The sequence below is a fragment of the Corylus avellana genome, chromosome 6 (assembly GCF_965113065.1).
Source record: "Corylus avellana chromosome 6, dhCorAvel1.hap1.2, whole genome shotgun sequence".
NCBI lineage: Eukaryota > Viridiplantae > Streptophyta > Magnoliopsida > Fagales > Betulaceae > Corylus > Corylus avellana.
In genome coordinates, this window is record NC_142495.1 from 2,373,823 (window position 1) to 2,391,156 (window position 17,334).

The window sequence follows — 17,334 nt, forward strand, 5'->3', positions numbered from 1 at the left end:
AGTCAACACGAGACTCATTTGTCTCAATAAGTGGCCGAACAATTTAAAAATTATCTCGACAAATAAGTTCAAAGTGTTGTTTCCCATTCCTTTTTCCATGAATGTATTCGTATATTACATAGAGCCTCTTTTATGGATATTTTGTGACAAGCTGTTTTGATACGTAGAGTATATTTACGGGAACTTAAGGACTAGAACAATAAAATAAAACATGTTGCTGATGGGGGTAGACTCGATCGGGGCATGCTATAGCCTCCAAAATTTTAAAATTCACCCCTAATTTTATTTAATTTTTTTTAAAAATATATATACTCTTAAAAATATTTTTTTTGCCCCCCTATTATTATTATTATTATATTTTTATTTTTGCCCCCAAACCTATAAAAGTCTGTTTCCGCCCTTCTTTGCTGAGTCATACGTCTTGAAGAAGAAGAAAGCATGTAGGAATTAGGATATGCGAGCGCTGGCTTTAACGTAAACTAAGGCATAAAATGGGGAAGCTAGATAGATGCTTTTAACTCTTGATATGATTGTTGAAAGATTCGAAACTGATTTTTTGTCACCCTAATCATCACACTTTTAGAGCAGCCATATATACACAGCAATTACTTTTGAAACTAGAATTCTATATATTATCTGATAATCTTGACAGAAATATGTTCTATCAGTACCCAGGATGCTTACATGCATGTTCATTGAACCCCACTTTTCACACCTAACCATCATGTTCCTGGTCGTGTTCAATGTTCATAAATATTTGAGTTATAATGTAATTGTTTACTCCACTACCTCGGCCCGCCTCCTCTGCTGCTACTGCCTGTGCCACCGTACTAACGACGTCAACCACTTTATCTCTTTTTTTTATCCTAACTAGCCGTGGGTATCTGACCATAAATCTGGAGTTGAACCGATAATTTTTATTTAAATTGTCATGTCAATTTGTGAAGATTGAATTTATAAAAAAAATTGTATTAATGATGTTATGTTCAAAAAAGAATTGGCTCGATCCCATAATTAGCTCATAGTCCTCGCACAATTTTTGGGTACGCATGGGAATCCTACGAGATTAGCTTTTACATAAGAGTCTGTGGCCATGTGCCTTGCTATAATGATGTTAATTAATTAATTAATTAATATGAGTATCAAAAACCATTCCTTTAGAATTGCTCGCAAATATATTAGTACTCGGGTGAGTTGTAAATGTGATACACAGCTTCTATCCAAGTTTCTTTGGATGCTTTTCTTGTACTGAAATCCTGCTCTTTTCAACAAGATCCTAAGGGTCAAAGGGTGTCCTTAAAGGGGATATTAAACCAATTTAAAATTATTATTTAGTAAATTATTATACAACTGGCATACGATTCACTGACACGTTATTTAAATTATATATCAATCGTATAACAGTATACTAAATCACATTACTCAACCAATTTAGTCTCCTCCTAATTTGCCAAAAAAAAAAGAAAAAAGGCATAATAGTAACAACTATTAAATAAATAAAATGGTCCCATTTTCCATTGAGCTGCAAAGACAATTCTTTCAGAAAAGTAGCAGATAATGTTGGGCAGAGGCTTCAAGTAGCTAGCAAGAGCACATGGCATGGGTCATATATCCACAATGTTTCCCCCCTATCTTCTGTTATCTTCGTTGTGGGCACATCTTGATTTACTTAGCTTGTGTGGTATGCCATTGATGTACTAAAGTTCCAAGTTAGCAAATGTAGGACCTAAAATTCTCCACAAGCATGGCATGTATTGTGATAGCAAAATAGAATAAAAGGGTATTGCGATCCAGAAAAGTCAGTCTCATGTTAAGAAGATGAATTGTCTGTATAAGTAATTTCATACATGACAGTGATCACACTTTTATCTCACTTTGTTATGTAATACTACTAATTAATCTTTAGATTTATTTTTTCAATGAATGGTACAGGCCACATTTTTATCTCATAATGCCTTAGGATTTCATATGATTTAAATTAGTTATTGAGTTTTTTTAATTTCAAGAATACAATCTTTAAGTTTTGCCCAAATTTAAAATAAATTCCTCTATTACTTTACAATCAAAGGTAATGGTTTATCATATGCCACATTTCTCATTTAAACGTCATCTACACTCAAATGCAATGTTACGTCAACATGTGCTAAGTCATTTATAGAAAACAAAAATCAATATGACACGTTAAACTTAGAAAAATACAAAACCTAAAGAGCAAACCTACAATAACAAAAAACTTCTGTTCCATTGGCATGGCATTCTATTAGGGTGTTGAAATAGACGTTGACGTGTCAAATAAGACACACGTGGCGGATGACAAACTGTTAATTTTGATGGTAAAGTGATAGAGTTTTATTTTAAACCTGGACAAAATCTAATGACCTTATTCTTGAAATTGAAATCCCAAGAATTAAATCCAAATAAGATGAAAATCTATGGGACTAAATATAATTTTTCCCATCTTTCTAAAATAATAATGCGTATATGTATAACTAATTTTTTGTTTTTAATTTTTCATATCATTACAAAAGAGTCCTTTTGACTGAAAACAATATAGGGAGTCCTTCCACTTGAAAAACATTAAATTTCCAATGTTGACCTAACCCGACCGGTTCTTTTGGACAGGATCTTTCTAAACATCGCGGCACAGATGGATCTCATCTTGCGCAGATTCTATAGGTGTAAAATCAGGTACGGTGCGCAAAGCAAATATTTTAAAATTTATATGAATGTGATCAGATTCTTGATACAGAGTAGTAATAATAAAATCTGAGCATTATTATTGGGATGTGTTAAAATTATAAACAAGGAGAATAAGGTATAAACCAAGTAATTGTATACAATATTTGGATGATTTTTAGTGACATTGGGGGAGGGGGATTGGAGGATCCATTGCATGTGGGTGGAGTGGAGGGAATAAAAGATTAGATAAGGGAAAGAAAGCATTGTGGTCACAATTCGTCCACCAGGAGAGAAGAGTTATGATTGATTGTATGAGTCCCACACAAACAAAATGAAATTAATACATTCAGATGTATCTCCTTGGACTTGGGTCACTGGGAACAAATTATACTATTACAAAATTGAGAACAAATTATGCCGAAAAACCACCCCATCACTCATTCCACCCATGTTGAATCTTATTTCCTGTTTGCCAAATTTCAGGATACTCCATGTCGAAGCACTCGAGGGACCATCACTCTCCTTCAGTGACGGTAACAGTTAGCATTTAATGCCAACTAAACTATATTAAAATGAGGATTATACGCAATCTATTAAGGAGTGACACTCAATATAATTTTACGAGAAAGGAGAGAAGACCAAAAAGAAAAGTAGGCCACTCATCTCATTCCTTGCTAAAAAAATTTCTATTTGATATTGGATCACTCTTCTCTTACAAGACAATTGTTTTTTTTAGTATAATAAATTTACTAACTTAGAAGTATTTGTCTGTCGGATCAAATCAATAGGCCTCGAAACTATTTTGTCTTATGATTTTAAAGTGTTTCTTGTCGTGAACTTGGTTGGTAGTGTGAATTTCAATATCATCACCCAAATGGGATCATATCAAACTCAAAAAGCTAGTATTTTTAAATTCACATTGCTTTTTCAAGTGAATCCTCGGTAGGTAGAAGAATCACCACTCTATTTGATTGATACAGTTTATAATGATCAATTCAAATCTCCACTTTCACAAAGAAAAAAGAAGGTATAGTTGTTTGATACAGTTTATAAATAAAGAAACCAGTTCTACTGGCGGCTTTTCTTCGTATATATATTTCTTTTATTATGTCAAATTTTAAAAAGTGAAAAAGATCCTCCTCCGTGATTTTCGTGGCCTCCTGTTTCTGATAGGCTTTATTTTGGTTCTATTTCTATTTATGTTGTATTTCGGACTGGCTTGTTGTTTCTTTGTATTATATAATCTACGTATAAGAGAAATATTAATTGATTCTTTTTTATCTTTTATTTAAATTAAATTAAATAATTCCAAAATAATCTTGGTCAAATTCACTGGACTCACCCCCTCCGTGGTGGGTTCCTGGAGTACTACTATATTCTCATCTGTGGAGGGAGAGAGGGAGAGAGAGAAGCCACCACTGAGCCATGTGATGGCCACAGTTTGGTCCAGGGCTCCAGGCCCATCTCTTTAAGTCACAGTAGTGTGGTAAAAATATTGCGAGAAATCAAGAGACAACCTTTTCTATTTGTCCATTCAATCTTTATAAAGTTTTGGGTAATATTATAATATTAATAAATAAAGCTTCTTTCTTTTGGCAGTGAGATGGATCGGTCGTTATCTTTGTACACGGCCACTTCTCTCTCACTCACAAACGCACACTCGAACGAGTTGGGAAAGTCAGATTGTATTTGGGAAGGGGGGCAACAAAGCTGTGTTGTCAGATTGGCGTGCATTAAATGGTGTGGAGATAGAGTCATAGAGAAGAAGAGGAGGAGAAAGAGGTAGGGGCCTCGTGAACAACTCCCATGCTGTGTGTGAAAGAGATTGTTTTGCTTTCTAGCTAGCTAGAGCCGCACAAAAATAAAGTTTCGTCGTTAAAAGAGAAATAGAGAGTATAAAGGGGGGAAAGAGAGAGGAATATCGCTTACTTTTTTCTCATTTTTCACAAAGTAGGACTAATATTCAAAGACTTTTTTGGTATTTTTTATAAATCTCGGGGTGGTGAAAAAATGAGTATATGGGAAAAGTGGTGGTGGTGGGGGCGGTGGTGCTGATTCAAAGGGGGATGAGATAGAAAGAGAGTAGAGAGAGTGGGAACATTCTGAGTCTTGTTGGCTTTTTGTGTTTGGTGTAGCTGCGGTGGCTGTCAAAGATGAGGAACAGCTCATCTTTTTGATAGCTGCCTTTTTCGGGTTTTGTTGGGTGATTTCAGTGGTCTGTGGGGTTGGTTCTCTACCTCTGCGGATATAGTGCTTATGCAGTGAATGTTTTGTGTCTCTTGTCGTTGTTCCACTGATATTTGATTCTTCCTACTATGCAAAGTGAGCTGAGAAGTGCATTGGGACATTTAATAGGTTGGTTTTGGAGACCCCTCTTACGGCTAGGTCCTGATTGCTTTAATTTCCCTTCTCTTTATCGTTTATACAATCTTTTTAGTTTCTAATTTCTTATGGAGGGGAGATTCTGAATGTTGTTATTTGGGTCTGGTTTGCTTTCGTTGAGGTGGGATTCAGTTCTTTCAGTTTCTTGTAATTTATTCTGTTTTGTGCATTAGAGTTGGCTCCTTCTTGCTTAATTTCAAATAGAGATCATTTTGTTGATGCAATACCATATTTAGTTGTTAGGTTATGTTGAAGTTCTTTCATTTGTTTGTGTATCCAAGCTGAACAATTATTTGTATGATGGGGTCCAATATGCTTTGTTGGGTAAAGAACGTGGGATGTTCTTGGATTCATTTCTGTGTCGCATTCTGACATTGATCCTTACAATTCTCCTTTCCATTTAGTTTGACACATTTTTGTCGTCACTGACGTTTGCCTATAGTCTTTACAACAGAGACCGCCATAAATTATGCCTTTTTATCTTCTGTTTTGGTGGTTGATTCGACTCATACCGAGATATGCTGTTTTCTGCTGCAGGTGTGTTCTGGGTTCAAGACAGGGAAGAGGTGAAAGAGGATTTGTAAAGGAATGTGAATTCTGGGTTTTGGGCGTCCGAGACTTTGTGGACCATGAATGTTCTTGGTGATCTGTGATCCATTGGATAAACAAAAAAAAAGAAAAAGAGAAAGCGAATATCTAGAATGAGAGCGATAAACAATTAAGGGTAGGGTGGTGGTGTCAGTTTTCAGCAAGTGGGGGTGTCTCTGGCTTTGGAATTTATATATCTTTGGGAAGGAATCTGTTGGCAATGTCTCCTAAGCTGACCCTCTTTGCCCGGGGTCCTTGGGCTGTGTTACCAATCTAGGAAGCAACCACTTCTTTGGGTCTCTTCCCATTCAAGTGAAGGCTTTGTAAAAATCACATAACTCCACTCACACACACACACACACACACACACACACTCTTCCTCTCTCTCTCTCTCTCTCTCTCTCTCTCCCCGACCTTGCTTTGTGGAAAAAATCAGGCCATACTAGGAAATACCAAAACTTTCGTGATCCATCCATCCTTATTACTTTGAACATCAAAAAGTTGATCTCTTTCAGGTGCTCAACCCTGCTTCTGCGATTCTCTTCCTATTCTTTGAGGAAGATTGGATTTGATTGGTGGTGGTGCTTCTGCTTTGGCCATTCTCTTCCTATATAATCTTGTCGTCGCCAAAAATGAAGTTTATGAAACTTGGATCTAAGCCTGATTCTTTTCAGACTGATGGGGACAATATTAGGTGAGTATGATGTACTTCTTTCAAGATCCACCTCTTGTATATATAGATATGCCAAAAATTTATATAGAGTCATGTGCTTGCTATTGTGTTTGCCAACCTTCATCCTACCCCACCATTGCGTTTTTTTGTTTTTTGTTTTATTTTTTTTTATCAATTTTCTCCGATGTGCTTGTTTTCTGTATGCCGTATGTGTTGTAGGAGATATCTTCTGAAGCAACTTACTCTGAAAAATCTTTTTTTAAATTTTTTTTGGGTTTAAAAAAAAAAAAAAAAAAACCTTAGCTGATTTAGTGCATGGCTTGTTCGAAAAATTACTATTAAAGTCATTGCAAGCTCCATAGTGTGGGCTTGGTTCACAAAATTGCTTAATTGAAGAGGTTTTCTTTTACTTCCCTTGTGCTTCTAAAGATTTATGGGGTTTCTGCATACCACACCCGAAGAGAATATTCTGTTATGTGGCATTTGGAAGAGAACTTTCCTGTTCTTGTTTATCATATGAAGGATAAGTTCTTCATCTTCAAAAAATTACAGGGTTTCTTCTTTTTCTCCATAATCATATTAGATAATGATTGAATCCTCCTATAACAGTTCCCATATCTCAATGTGACCATCTCAATTCTGTATAATTTGATTTCTACTTGCCAATGAATGTCACTCCAATTTATACTTGGAGTTAGTTGGCCTATCCAATCATCTTAAAACAAAGCCTATTCGATCCGCTTGAAAGTTTTGAGTAAGGGTTTCAAACATGCTATGATTTTGCCCCAGGGTATAGAACTAGGCTGTTAACATTTCAGACATCTTATTCAATGTATGGAACTATAAGTGTACTCTTTGCACTTAATAATTCTACATATGTCATAGTACAACCTCGTTGTCTAAGATTTTTGCAGCAAACTTTAGGATTTGAGCCCACCGCCAGTACTCCATGATGACTATGCATTACCACTAAGCAAACTCACCTATATGCTGTCTATGTTAAACCTTCAAAAAGTAGAGGGTTTTCCACTATAGTGGGTAGATGGTTTCATTAGGATTTCATCTAGCTTCCTTTCAGCTGTTGAAGAAGAGAAATTTTATATTTTAAAACATAATAATATGGGGACAGTTTGGTTGATAAGCATCAAGCTTTTCATGTCTGTAATGTCTCTTTTTAGGGTTATGCACCTGCATCTAATAATAATAATAACCGTTATAACTAATATATTATTGTTTTCATAAATAATCTTGCATGTTATTTCCTTCTTTTGATGAGACAACTAACAGATAAAGCACACTGAAAGGAGCGCTGGGGGGAGTCATTCAACTTTACTCAGTCCAGAACCATTAAGTTGTGGTGCCTGAAAAATGATACGACTAGCCTTTGTCCTGATTCTTTCACTTTATTAACAATTTTCATTCTTCTTAGTCCATGAAGCTATGTATATCTGTGTTTTCTTGTTCTGCTTATGCTTACATTTTTCAAATTCAAATAAACTACATATGTGTATCAAGTTTATTATTATTTTTTTTTGATAAGTATCAAGTTTATTATTAACTTCGAGGATTGTTTGTTCTTTCAGGTATGTGGCGACTGAGTTGGCAACTGACATAGCCATTAACATCAGCGATGTGAAATTCTATCTGCATAAGGTATAAACCCATATGATATAGTTTAGGTTAGTTAATAGCTTGTTGCGTATGAAAATTATGGAATGGGTCCAAAATAACGTTTTGAGCTCACTAACCCTGTCTGGCACATGGACTTAATTCTGGTTTTAAACTTAGTTAATCAGGTCTATTCATGTAATTTTCTGTGCCTCTCCAAACCTTATCTAAGAGGTGGGGATCAAGACCCACCTAATTGTACAGGTCACCTTGGTTCATTCACTTTACATTGGTTGCAGCTGAAATCACAGACAACCATTTATAGGTCAAAGGATGTCAAACCATTGCTATGGCCTTTTTTGATGGTATAACCTACTTAGCCAGACAGATTGGCCTGGATTTAATAACCCTCAGCAAGGGTTTTAGAAACAGAATTATAGTAGTTTTTTTTCTTCTTTTTTTTAGCCTATTGGTTTTTCATTAGGTTGCTTGTTTGGTCATCTAATACTGTGCAATATGTCTGTAGTTTCCTCTTTTGTCCAAGAGTGCACGCTTGCAGAAACTAGTTGCAACTGCAAATGAGGACAACAGCTATGAAATCCACATCCAGGATATTCCTGGTGGGCCTGCTGCTTTTGAGATATGTGCCAAATTTTGTTATGGCATGACAGTTACTCTCAATGCGTATAATGTGGTTGCAGCTCGATGCGCAGCCGAGTACCTCGAGATGTTTGAATCTATTGAGAAAGGCAACCTTATCTACAAGATTGATGTCTTCCTCAATTCTAGCATCTTCCGGAGTTGGAAAGACTCAATTATTGTTCTTCAAACCACAAAGTCTCTCCTTCCGTGGTCTGAGGAGCTTAAGGTGGTCAGCCACTGCCTTGATTCCATAGCTTCCAAGGCTTCCATTGACACTGCCAAGGTGGAATGGTCATACACCTATAACAGAAAAAAGCTCCCATATGAGAATGGGAATGATCCAGTTTGGAATGGTGTTAGAAAACAGCAGATGGTTCCAAAGGACTGGTGGGTAGAAGACCTCTGTGAGCTTCAACTTGATTCATATAAGCGGGTCATAACAACAATAAAGACAAAAGGCAAAGTTTCTGGTGATGTTATTGGAGAAGCTTTAAATGCATATGCCCTGAGGAGGTTGCCTGGGCTTGGCAAGGGTATGGTTCAGGGTGGGGATGTCGTAAAGAATAGATCATTGGTGGAGACCATAGTGCAGCTACTTCCCTCAGAGAAGGGCATTCTCCCGTGCAGTTTCTTATTTAAGCTATTGAGAGCAGCGATAACGTTAGAATGTGGAGAAATGGAAAGACGGGAACTGATCAGGAGAACTGGCCAGCAGCTTGAGGAGGCTACAGTGGCAGATCTTTTGATTCGAGCCCCAGCTGGGGAAACAACGATGTATGATGTTGATATAGTGCAGAACTTGGTTGAGTTATTTGTAATGCATGAGCAGAATGCTCGGACTGATTCTCACATGGAAAATGAATTCCAGGAGATTAGAAGCCCAAGGCTTGTGCCAGATGCTTCCAAGGGGCTAGTAGCAAAGCTGGTTGATGGTTACCTTGCTGAAATTGCAAAAGATCCCAGTTTATTTGTGTCAAAATTTGTCAATCTTGCTGAAATGGTATCAAGCTTCTCAAGACCATCTCATGATGGACTCTACCGTGCTATTGACATGTATCTGAAGGTAAGCTCCAGAATGAAACTCTGTCCAACAACTAGTTTCTGAATAGAGCGAAAAACTGTTGGTTGTTGACTTAATTGATTTTATTTTGGTGCAGGAACACCCTGACATCAGTAAGAGCGAGAGGAAAAGAATATGCAGGTTGATGGACTGCCGGAAGTTGTCGGCAGAAGCCTGCTTGCATGCGGTGCAAAATGAGCGGCTTCCCTTGCGAATTGTCGTGCAGGTCCTCTTCTTTGAGCAGCTTAGAGCAACAACATCTACTGGCAACAGCACACCTGAGCTGCCTGGTCCAATCAGGGCCTTACTCCCCGGTGGCTCTCATGGGAGCTCAAGGTCTACTACAACCAACACAGAAGAGGACTGGGATGCCGTGCCAACAGCGGAGGATATAAACGCTTTGAAAGGGGAGCTTACTAGTCTGAGATTAGGGGGTGGTGGCAGTAACAGAGATTTAAATGATGGTGCTAAAAATAATGCAGAGAAAGTTGGTGCCAATAAGATGAAAGGTTTGCTCATGTCAAAGCTCTTTTCAAAGCTCTGGTCAGGCAAAGAAAGAAGTGGTGAAATTAGCAGCTCTGATACATCAGAAAGCCCTGCTTCCACCAATGCAGATGAAACGAAATCAACCCCTTCCAGAAGTAGGAGGCATTCAGTATCTTAGTGGCAGCCATTCTTTGCAGTTTGTAAAAATTGTCCCACTCAGTTGACATCAGGAAATTAGAGCCCAGTTTTGTCTTCCAGCTGATTTTCTAGTGGGAATTTTAGGCGAAAGGTGGCATGTAGCTACAGAAAAGAAAAGAAGTCCCTGGAAATTCATTTCTGTGTTTCTATCAGATTTCCAATTAGTTATTGTTGGTCATCTATTTTCGATATGGGCTCGCCCAGTTTTGCTGTACCATAACCAAAAGAGGAATGGCAAATTTATGGTCATCCATTTTGGCTGCTTTGCCTTTCTTTCTAGACTGCACTGCACTCAGTCTTAGCCAACTAATTAACCTCTTCCATGCAATTAATCAATCTATCTTAACCTTATAACATGTTAAATTATCATTTATCTTAGAAAAAATTAATTAATTAGAAATTAGAAATTAGAAATTAGAAATTTAATAATTTAATCAATAATTTTTTTAATAATTACAAATTTATAAGTAATTACAAATTTAATATATATATTGTCAAAACTTCAGCAGTTAATGTCAACCAAGTTTTCCAAGCCCTAGGAATCTATTTTACTCTAATGGTAAGGCCTGGTTGGAATGTACGAGTCCATTGAATGTGTATTGTTTAAATAAGGTACTAAATACAGGGAAGCCCTCATGAAGGCCAAGATGGTAATAAGGCCCACACACTTTTTCATGTGTCTGGACCCATTTCAGCACATTAAAACCACATTGGTACTATCGCTATCTTTATTGCCCAACCTTTTTTTTTAAAAAAAAAAAAAAAAAAAAATCATCTTTATTGACCCTGATGTTTTGTTCACCGGGATAAGTCATTGTCACTCCAATGCTGTAAAGGCCATATTCCTTCTGAGGTTGGACCCATACAGATTATAAGCACATAAATGAATAATTGACCTTGACTTGATATTTAATGGGAAATTTCAGAGAGTCTTAATCAAAATTAACAACAAATTTAACCATATCCTGACTAAAAAATTGCAGTTTATCTTCCCCACTAAACTCCCACATCAAATACTACCTAACATTAGTACTCCTCCAACTTCAAAAGACTCTCGCCATTCAACCATTTGATATAGGGCAGCCAAGGCCGACCAACTTTTAAAAACTCCTATAATTTTGTTACTCTTTTGTTTTTGTTTTAAATATATATATTTTACTTTAAATTTCTTACCCGTCGTCCTCATGGTACCTACCTAATCCACCACAGGAGTAGTTCAAGTCAACCAGATCATGAAAAAAGACTGACACATATTTTGATGGAAACCCAAACCCTTGTCTTGGGGAAACGTATCTTCTAATGGGCAACTTTTTTTTTTTTTTTTTTTTTTCTAATGGGCAACTTAAAGATAGGTAGTTAAAGCTTCCACGCGGAAAATACCAACAAAATATCTATAAATTAGTTCACAGCACTTTCATTCCTACTTACCTAATTCAGACTTTAGCAGGAAAGTTCTTCGGTTTTATATAAATCAATCTTGTCTTGACGCTTTAGTTTATTTGACACTTCCTTGCTCCTTAAGGTAGATCAAATACCTTATTGTAAAGAAGGTATGTTTATGTCTTATTTTCTATGTGCACATGACGCAAGTTAGGGACGTGTGGCATTTAAACTTATGTCTCGTGTACTCACAAAACACAAACCAAAAGCCTACAACAAAATTTGGTCTTACAATTTCTTTGGGATATTCGAAAAATTTAAAGTTAATTGTTGCAATTCAGTGTATCTCACCTAAAGTTTCTTTGGCTCTAAGTCTTAATTAAAGCTTACACTTTGATTGACTCATACTTTTTATGCCCCCCTTCATCTTCAAAATTGATTCCTCACTTAGGTCACTTATGGGAAAGCCGTAATTGGCACCGTAAAACACAAAGTTACAAATTGATGGGTCAGTGCTCAATCCATAAAATTAGTAATTTTTTTTTTTTTTTTGGGGGGGGGGGGGGGGGGGGGGGTTAAAGCAATAGATTTCAAGAAATTTTGGGTATCAATAGATTTCTCATGGTGAAAGGGAAAAATGAAAGGCTATAGAAGTGCTACTATCTTACTTTATGATAGGAAACAATTTCAAGAAAGAATGAATGCTATGACATAGCCAAATAAGTGAATGAAACAGTTACCATATCCATAATCGTTTATATATATATATATATATATATATATATATATATATATGTTGAAGCACGATTTTTCCGTACGACAGTCTCCAAATGGTGTGATCTTCGTTCTTTGTGGCGTCTCTGATCTTCAGCTCCTATAAAATAGTAAGAGCGTCAAAGGGTCTCTGGGCTGGGTGTCGCGAAGGCTCTTCGATACTTAAGTCAGTGATGTGTTTAAACAATAAGAGCTTAAGTAAGAAAGAGATTCAGAGATTAAAGAGCTAACCCTGAAAATAGTGTGGAGGTCTCCTTTTATAGGGGTTTGATAGCAACTTGTTAACTGAGAGTCCACGTGTCCACCTTAGTGGTAGGTGATATGGTGCTGTTTGATGATATAGATTGCTGAGGATACATGATGTATCATATGGGTAAAGTGATTCATGGTGGTAATGGCACCTGGTGCTTGGTGTTTAGCATAGTTGGTTAATTTATTTGAGTGAAGTCATGTGTCTATGCTGTTTGTTAAATAAATAAACTATTGATATGTTGACTCATTGGTGACAGGTGTTAAGTGTCCTGTATTATTGTTTATTTGTTGGAAAAATATGACCCAACAATATATATGGTGATACCATTTACTAAGGGCTCACTTGGCCTCAATTTACGCCAGGCCCCATCATCCCTCTTGGAATAATGAGGTCCATTTGCCCTTCGAGTTAGGTCGCGCCCATAGGCAGGCGAGCACCAATGCTGTTGGGTTAACTCCTTCCCCCTAACTAGGGAGTCAGCGATCGGCAATTCCCAACCCGTCACATGCTTTATAGGGGACCACTGACAACTGCTCACTACAACAAACAATCTAATCACTTTGATAACTGTACCAAGTGGATAAAAATATTTGTCGGCTATTACTTGTGTCACAATAACTATGTTTTTCACACTCTAAGACGGAGTAATCCATAGTATTAACAAAGATGTCGGACACCTCATTTGAATGGTGCCACGTGGCCCAAGTAGCTACACCCCCTCCCTATAAATAAGAGTCCATTGTACCGGATACATTTATAAGTTCTTCCTAACTTTATAGATTTTCATTCATGTCAAGAATTTCTCATTGCATCAAAGTGTTCATCGTCCTACAAGAAGTCATATTTGTCTATTTCTTGTCTCTATGCATATCTCTTTGACTAGATTATCCGCATTCGGTCAACTGAATTAACGATTCTATAGATAAAATAAAATAAAATAAAAATGACATGAGAGAAGAGAGCTATGAACACAAAACTTCAAATTCCAGCTGGAGATCTGAGATCATGAGAGCGCAGACATGTGTCAGAATGCAGTAGATCAAAGAATGGTGCCACCTAGCACCCACATTAAATTGTTAGTTGAACCATTCCACCTTCCCCCCTGATCTCCATGATTCGTATGATCTCTTTGTGCAAACGCCGTGAATTGAAGGGGAAGGAAAAGCTGGTCCAAACTGGTGGCTCGCTATAACTAGCGTTTATTGCATGCATATATATATATATATATATATATATAACCTATTTCTGGAACCCCTTGTACTTCCCATTTGCCTCTTCATCTCTTAAATGTCTATATGTTTTTGGACTTTTTTTGTCATCTTGGATGTCCTTTCTGGCTCAGAGATTGTCCACAAACTAAAAATAATAATAATAAAAAAAAAAATTGAGATAAATATTAGAATTAATTGAAATTTAATATAAAAATAAAAAGTCACAATCGCATAACCTGCTTTTAGGGTCCAAATATCCACGAGAGAGGACCACCCTATTCTAATACGAGGGGAAAGAAAAGGAAGTGCTTGTGGACCTGTGGTTGTGGAGGAAAAGACGAAGCAGAAAATACATCCACTCTCCCTCCACTTCAACCCAGCAGAAAAAGAAAAAGAAAAAGAAAAAAGAAAAAGAAGAATCCCCCAACAACACCCAGCTTCGTTCACCAAAAAGTTACCCATTATTATGATTTTATCCTTTGTTTTGTTCATATTATGATTTTATCGTTGTCATATACATATATATATATAAATTCTTGTTGGGACACCCAAATCACTCTGCCAAAAGACAGATTTACCCAAGGCGTAAACCAAGGGCAACATGTTTGATGCTCCCATCCACCACCCCTAATTAGAAAGATACTAAGAACCCTATGGGATAAGATAAGGTCCGCCGATAGGATGTCGGCATATAAATCAAGGATGCAAATGATACGTCCCGTCCAAAAGGGTCCGTTGAAAAGGCTATTCTACTTACACAGGATATTCTCAATGGACACATGATTTCCAAGTCCCGTTAGAGATAACCGTTCTTTTGATTTGAATACGTAAAAGGCAAAGGCCCCAAAAGATAACCAACCCCACACCAAACTAAGGCTGCGTTTTGCTCGAAGAGGATCTAAAAAGCCACATCCATTTACACGAAGAAAAAAAAAAAAAAAAAAAAGTTATGGGATATTCTCTTTTTTTACAAACAAAACCCATATCTTCTTCATTCTCTCTTTTCTCTCCACCCTCAAAATCCTCACCCTACAAAGTTGAAAAAAAACAAAAAGAAAATTAAACGATTCGTGTTCTGTTGGGGCTAATTTGGTTTCTTTTTACGAGATTAGACCTCTCTGGGGTCGACAAAAATGGACCAGCCAGGGGGTGATTTGGTCCAGTCACCGACAGAGCCGTCACAATAGTCCTCCCCGAGTTTCTTGATGCACCATAAGTCCTCGGCGCACGATAGCTTCTTCCAGTGCGGGATTCCTAACCTGAGCGGCTCGCTACTGGAAACCTCCGTGGCCACCACCCCACACCCACACGCCTTAGCCAGATTGTGGGCGTACCCGCACAACGCCTTGACCAAATTCACAGCGCGTGGGCCTTCCCCTCCCAGACCGTACAAGAAGTGCAGCCCAAAAGGCCTGAACAACTCCGGCACGGACGGCAATTGCAGCCAGGGAAAGGCCCGGTCAACGATCCGGGTCGTCTTGGCGAGGGCGCGCTTCACGCGCGACGCACCCCGGATCTCCAGCGTGAACACGTCCTTAGAGTTCCAAACACTCAGTACAGCCCACGACTCGGGCGGGTGATCCAGGAACCGATCCGACCCGGGAAAGTTCTGGACGCTATAAGTCCCACGTGGCACCGCGAGGAACGTCCCTAGGCTGAGTTTGTTGTTGAGCACCGAGTCAATGTCGCGAGGGAAGAACTCGGTGGTTGAGAATCGCCGGCGGTAGAGTACCTCGGCGTCGGAGGGATCGAGTTGGATGACGGTGACTCGGTCGGAGAGCCGGACTCGGTGAGCGAAGACGGGGTTGACAAGGATAGACGGCGTACGGAACTTGACGTAGCCGCATTTGTCGGTGAAGAGTTTGACGGAAGCTAGATTGTCGTTATCGGTTGCCATATACGAATACTCGGCGCCATTCTCTCGAAACCACTCCTCCATTCGACGCACCAGCTTTAACCCTATTCCCATCCTCCTGCAGTTGCACACACCAAAATAAATTAAGTGAATATTATAATACTAGCAAGTAGTTTAAGATCCAATAATTGGAAGGCATGTCTTTGTAAGTTGCTTTGTGATAGTGGGTCATCTCCATTGGTCACACTTTTCGCTAATTTTTTGAGAGTTTCTTTGACAATCAATATATATATTTTATATATAAAAAATTAAATTAAAAAAGAGTGTATGTTTTTACCGGTGGGAGGGCGAGACTCGGAGGCCCAAGATGTAGGCCAGTTTGGTGTAAACAGGGACCGGTTTGAAAGTTTCAGCGTTGGTTTTTGCATTTCTGGTGAACTTCTTACCGCATGTAACGGTCTTGATGCAGCCCCTGATCATGCCCACTATCTCTTTCTCCTCCCCCATCTCAGCCACCTGGTGAAGAGACAAATGATATAAGCGATTATTTCGGTTATATTATGTTTGTTCGTGGAAAAGTCGAGAGGGCGTGAGAAAGTGGGGAGGGGGTTACGGAAAATGGGAAAAACGACAAAGCATTTTTGTATTGTTTACCAGCATGATGAAAGCAGGAGAGTGGCGGACCCTGCAAATAGGGTCACACAGGAGGTCGGTGAAGAGGGAGAGCTTGCCGCTGGGTCCGACCTCACACCTCCTCTCCACATCTTCCACTCCCACAACGTCTTTCTTCGAGTCGAATTCTCTCACCACTACCACACCCTCCACACCCTCCACACCCATGCTGTCTTTTTCTTTTTTCTTTTTTCTTGTCTCTTGGTATATATGGAACAGTAGCAGATCACTCCCCAACTAATCCCACAAGAAATATTACGAGGACCCAAGTACTATATATGATCAAGATCGTTCCTTTTTAGGGTGATTGAACTCCCTCCTTGACAGAGAAGCAAGTGTAAGGGAGAGATATGTATATATATATATATATATATATATATATAGGCGATAACCGGCTAGGAAGGGGAAGAGAGAGAGTTTTTACACTAGCTAGCAAAAGCTATATGTCATCCATCACTAACTCGATTTTAGGAATTAAAGGGAAGTAAAAAAGGAAGGTGAGGAGGCCGCTAAAAGCTTTCTTCTTCTGCTGCTACTGCTTTTCTTAGGTAGTGAGTAGTTCATCATTGCAGAGCTACAAGTGCTCTTGTGCCACCTTTAAATACCTGAATTTTGGGCTTTTTTTTCTCTCTCTTGCGGAATCCCCACACCTTCTTTATTTGTTTTTTTCTTTCGACTCTAATTTTATTTTTATTTTTTTAAAAAAAATTTTAGGTGCTTTTTCGTGTCTCCATCTCTTGTCTCTCTGTGTCTGTCTATATAACTTTCCGTCTCTTTCTAGGACTATAGTGGTGGCAATAATAACAAATTGATAAGAAATAAATAATAAAAATAGAAATTTTTGTAATCATAACAAATATAAATGGTGAGAAG

General features: G+C 38.1%; 2 protein-coding genes across 5 annotated transcripts; one reads left to right on the plus strand and one right to left on the minus strand.

The window, feature by feature from the left end:
- The first annotated feature begins 4,453 nt into the window (after window positions 1-4,453).
- Window positions 4,454-10,581, plus strand: NPY5 (Phototropic-responsive NPH3 family protein). 4 transcript variants are annotated; one of them, XM_059600334.2, is made up of 6 exons: window positions 4,454-5,034; window positions 5,599-5,785; window positions 6,165-6,343; window positions 7,906-7,975; window positions 8,457-9,635; window positions 9,730-10,581. In XM_059600334.2, the coding sequence occupies exons 3-6, from the start codon at window positions 6,282-6,284 to the stop codon at window positions 10,294-10,296; spliced, it is 1,878 nt and encodes a 625-aa protein (XP_059456317.2). In that variant the 5' UTR covers window positions 4,454-5,034; window positions 5,599-5,785; window positions 6,165-6,281; the 3' UTR covers window positions 10,297-10,581. The 4 variants fall into 4 exon arrangements, with proteins under 4 accessions (XP_059456317.2, XP_059456316.2, XP_059456314.2 ...); XM_059600333.2 differs by having other exon boundaries at window positions 4,454-5,064; window positions 5,599-6,343; XM_059600331.2 differs by having other exon boundaries at window positions 5,599-6,343.
- Window positions 10,582-14,640: 4,059 nt separating this feature from the next.
- HLS1 (Acyl-CoA N-acyltransferases (NAT) superfamily protein) lies at window positions 14,641-16,830 on the minus strand. The gene is made up of 3 exons (XM_059601562.2): window positions 16,444-16,830; window positions 16,127-16,305; window positions 14,641-15,907 (listed from the first exon to the last, which is right to left on the minus strand). The coding sequence occupies exons 1-3, from the start codon at window positions 16,627-16,629 to the stop codon at window positions 15,043-15,045; spliced, it is 1,230 nt and encodes a 409-aa protein (XP_059457545.2). The 5' UTR covers window positions 16,630-16,830; the 3' UTR covers window positions 14,641-15,042.
- Between the last annotated feature and the right edge of the window lie 504 nt (window positions 16,831-17,334).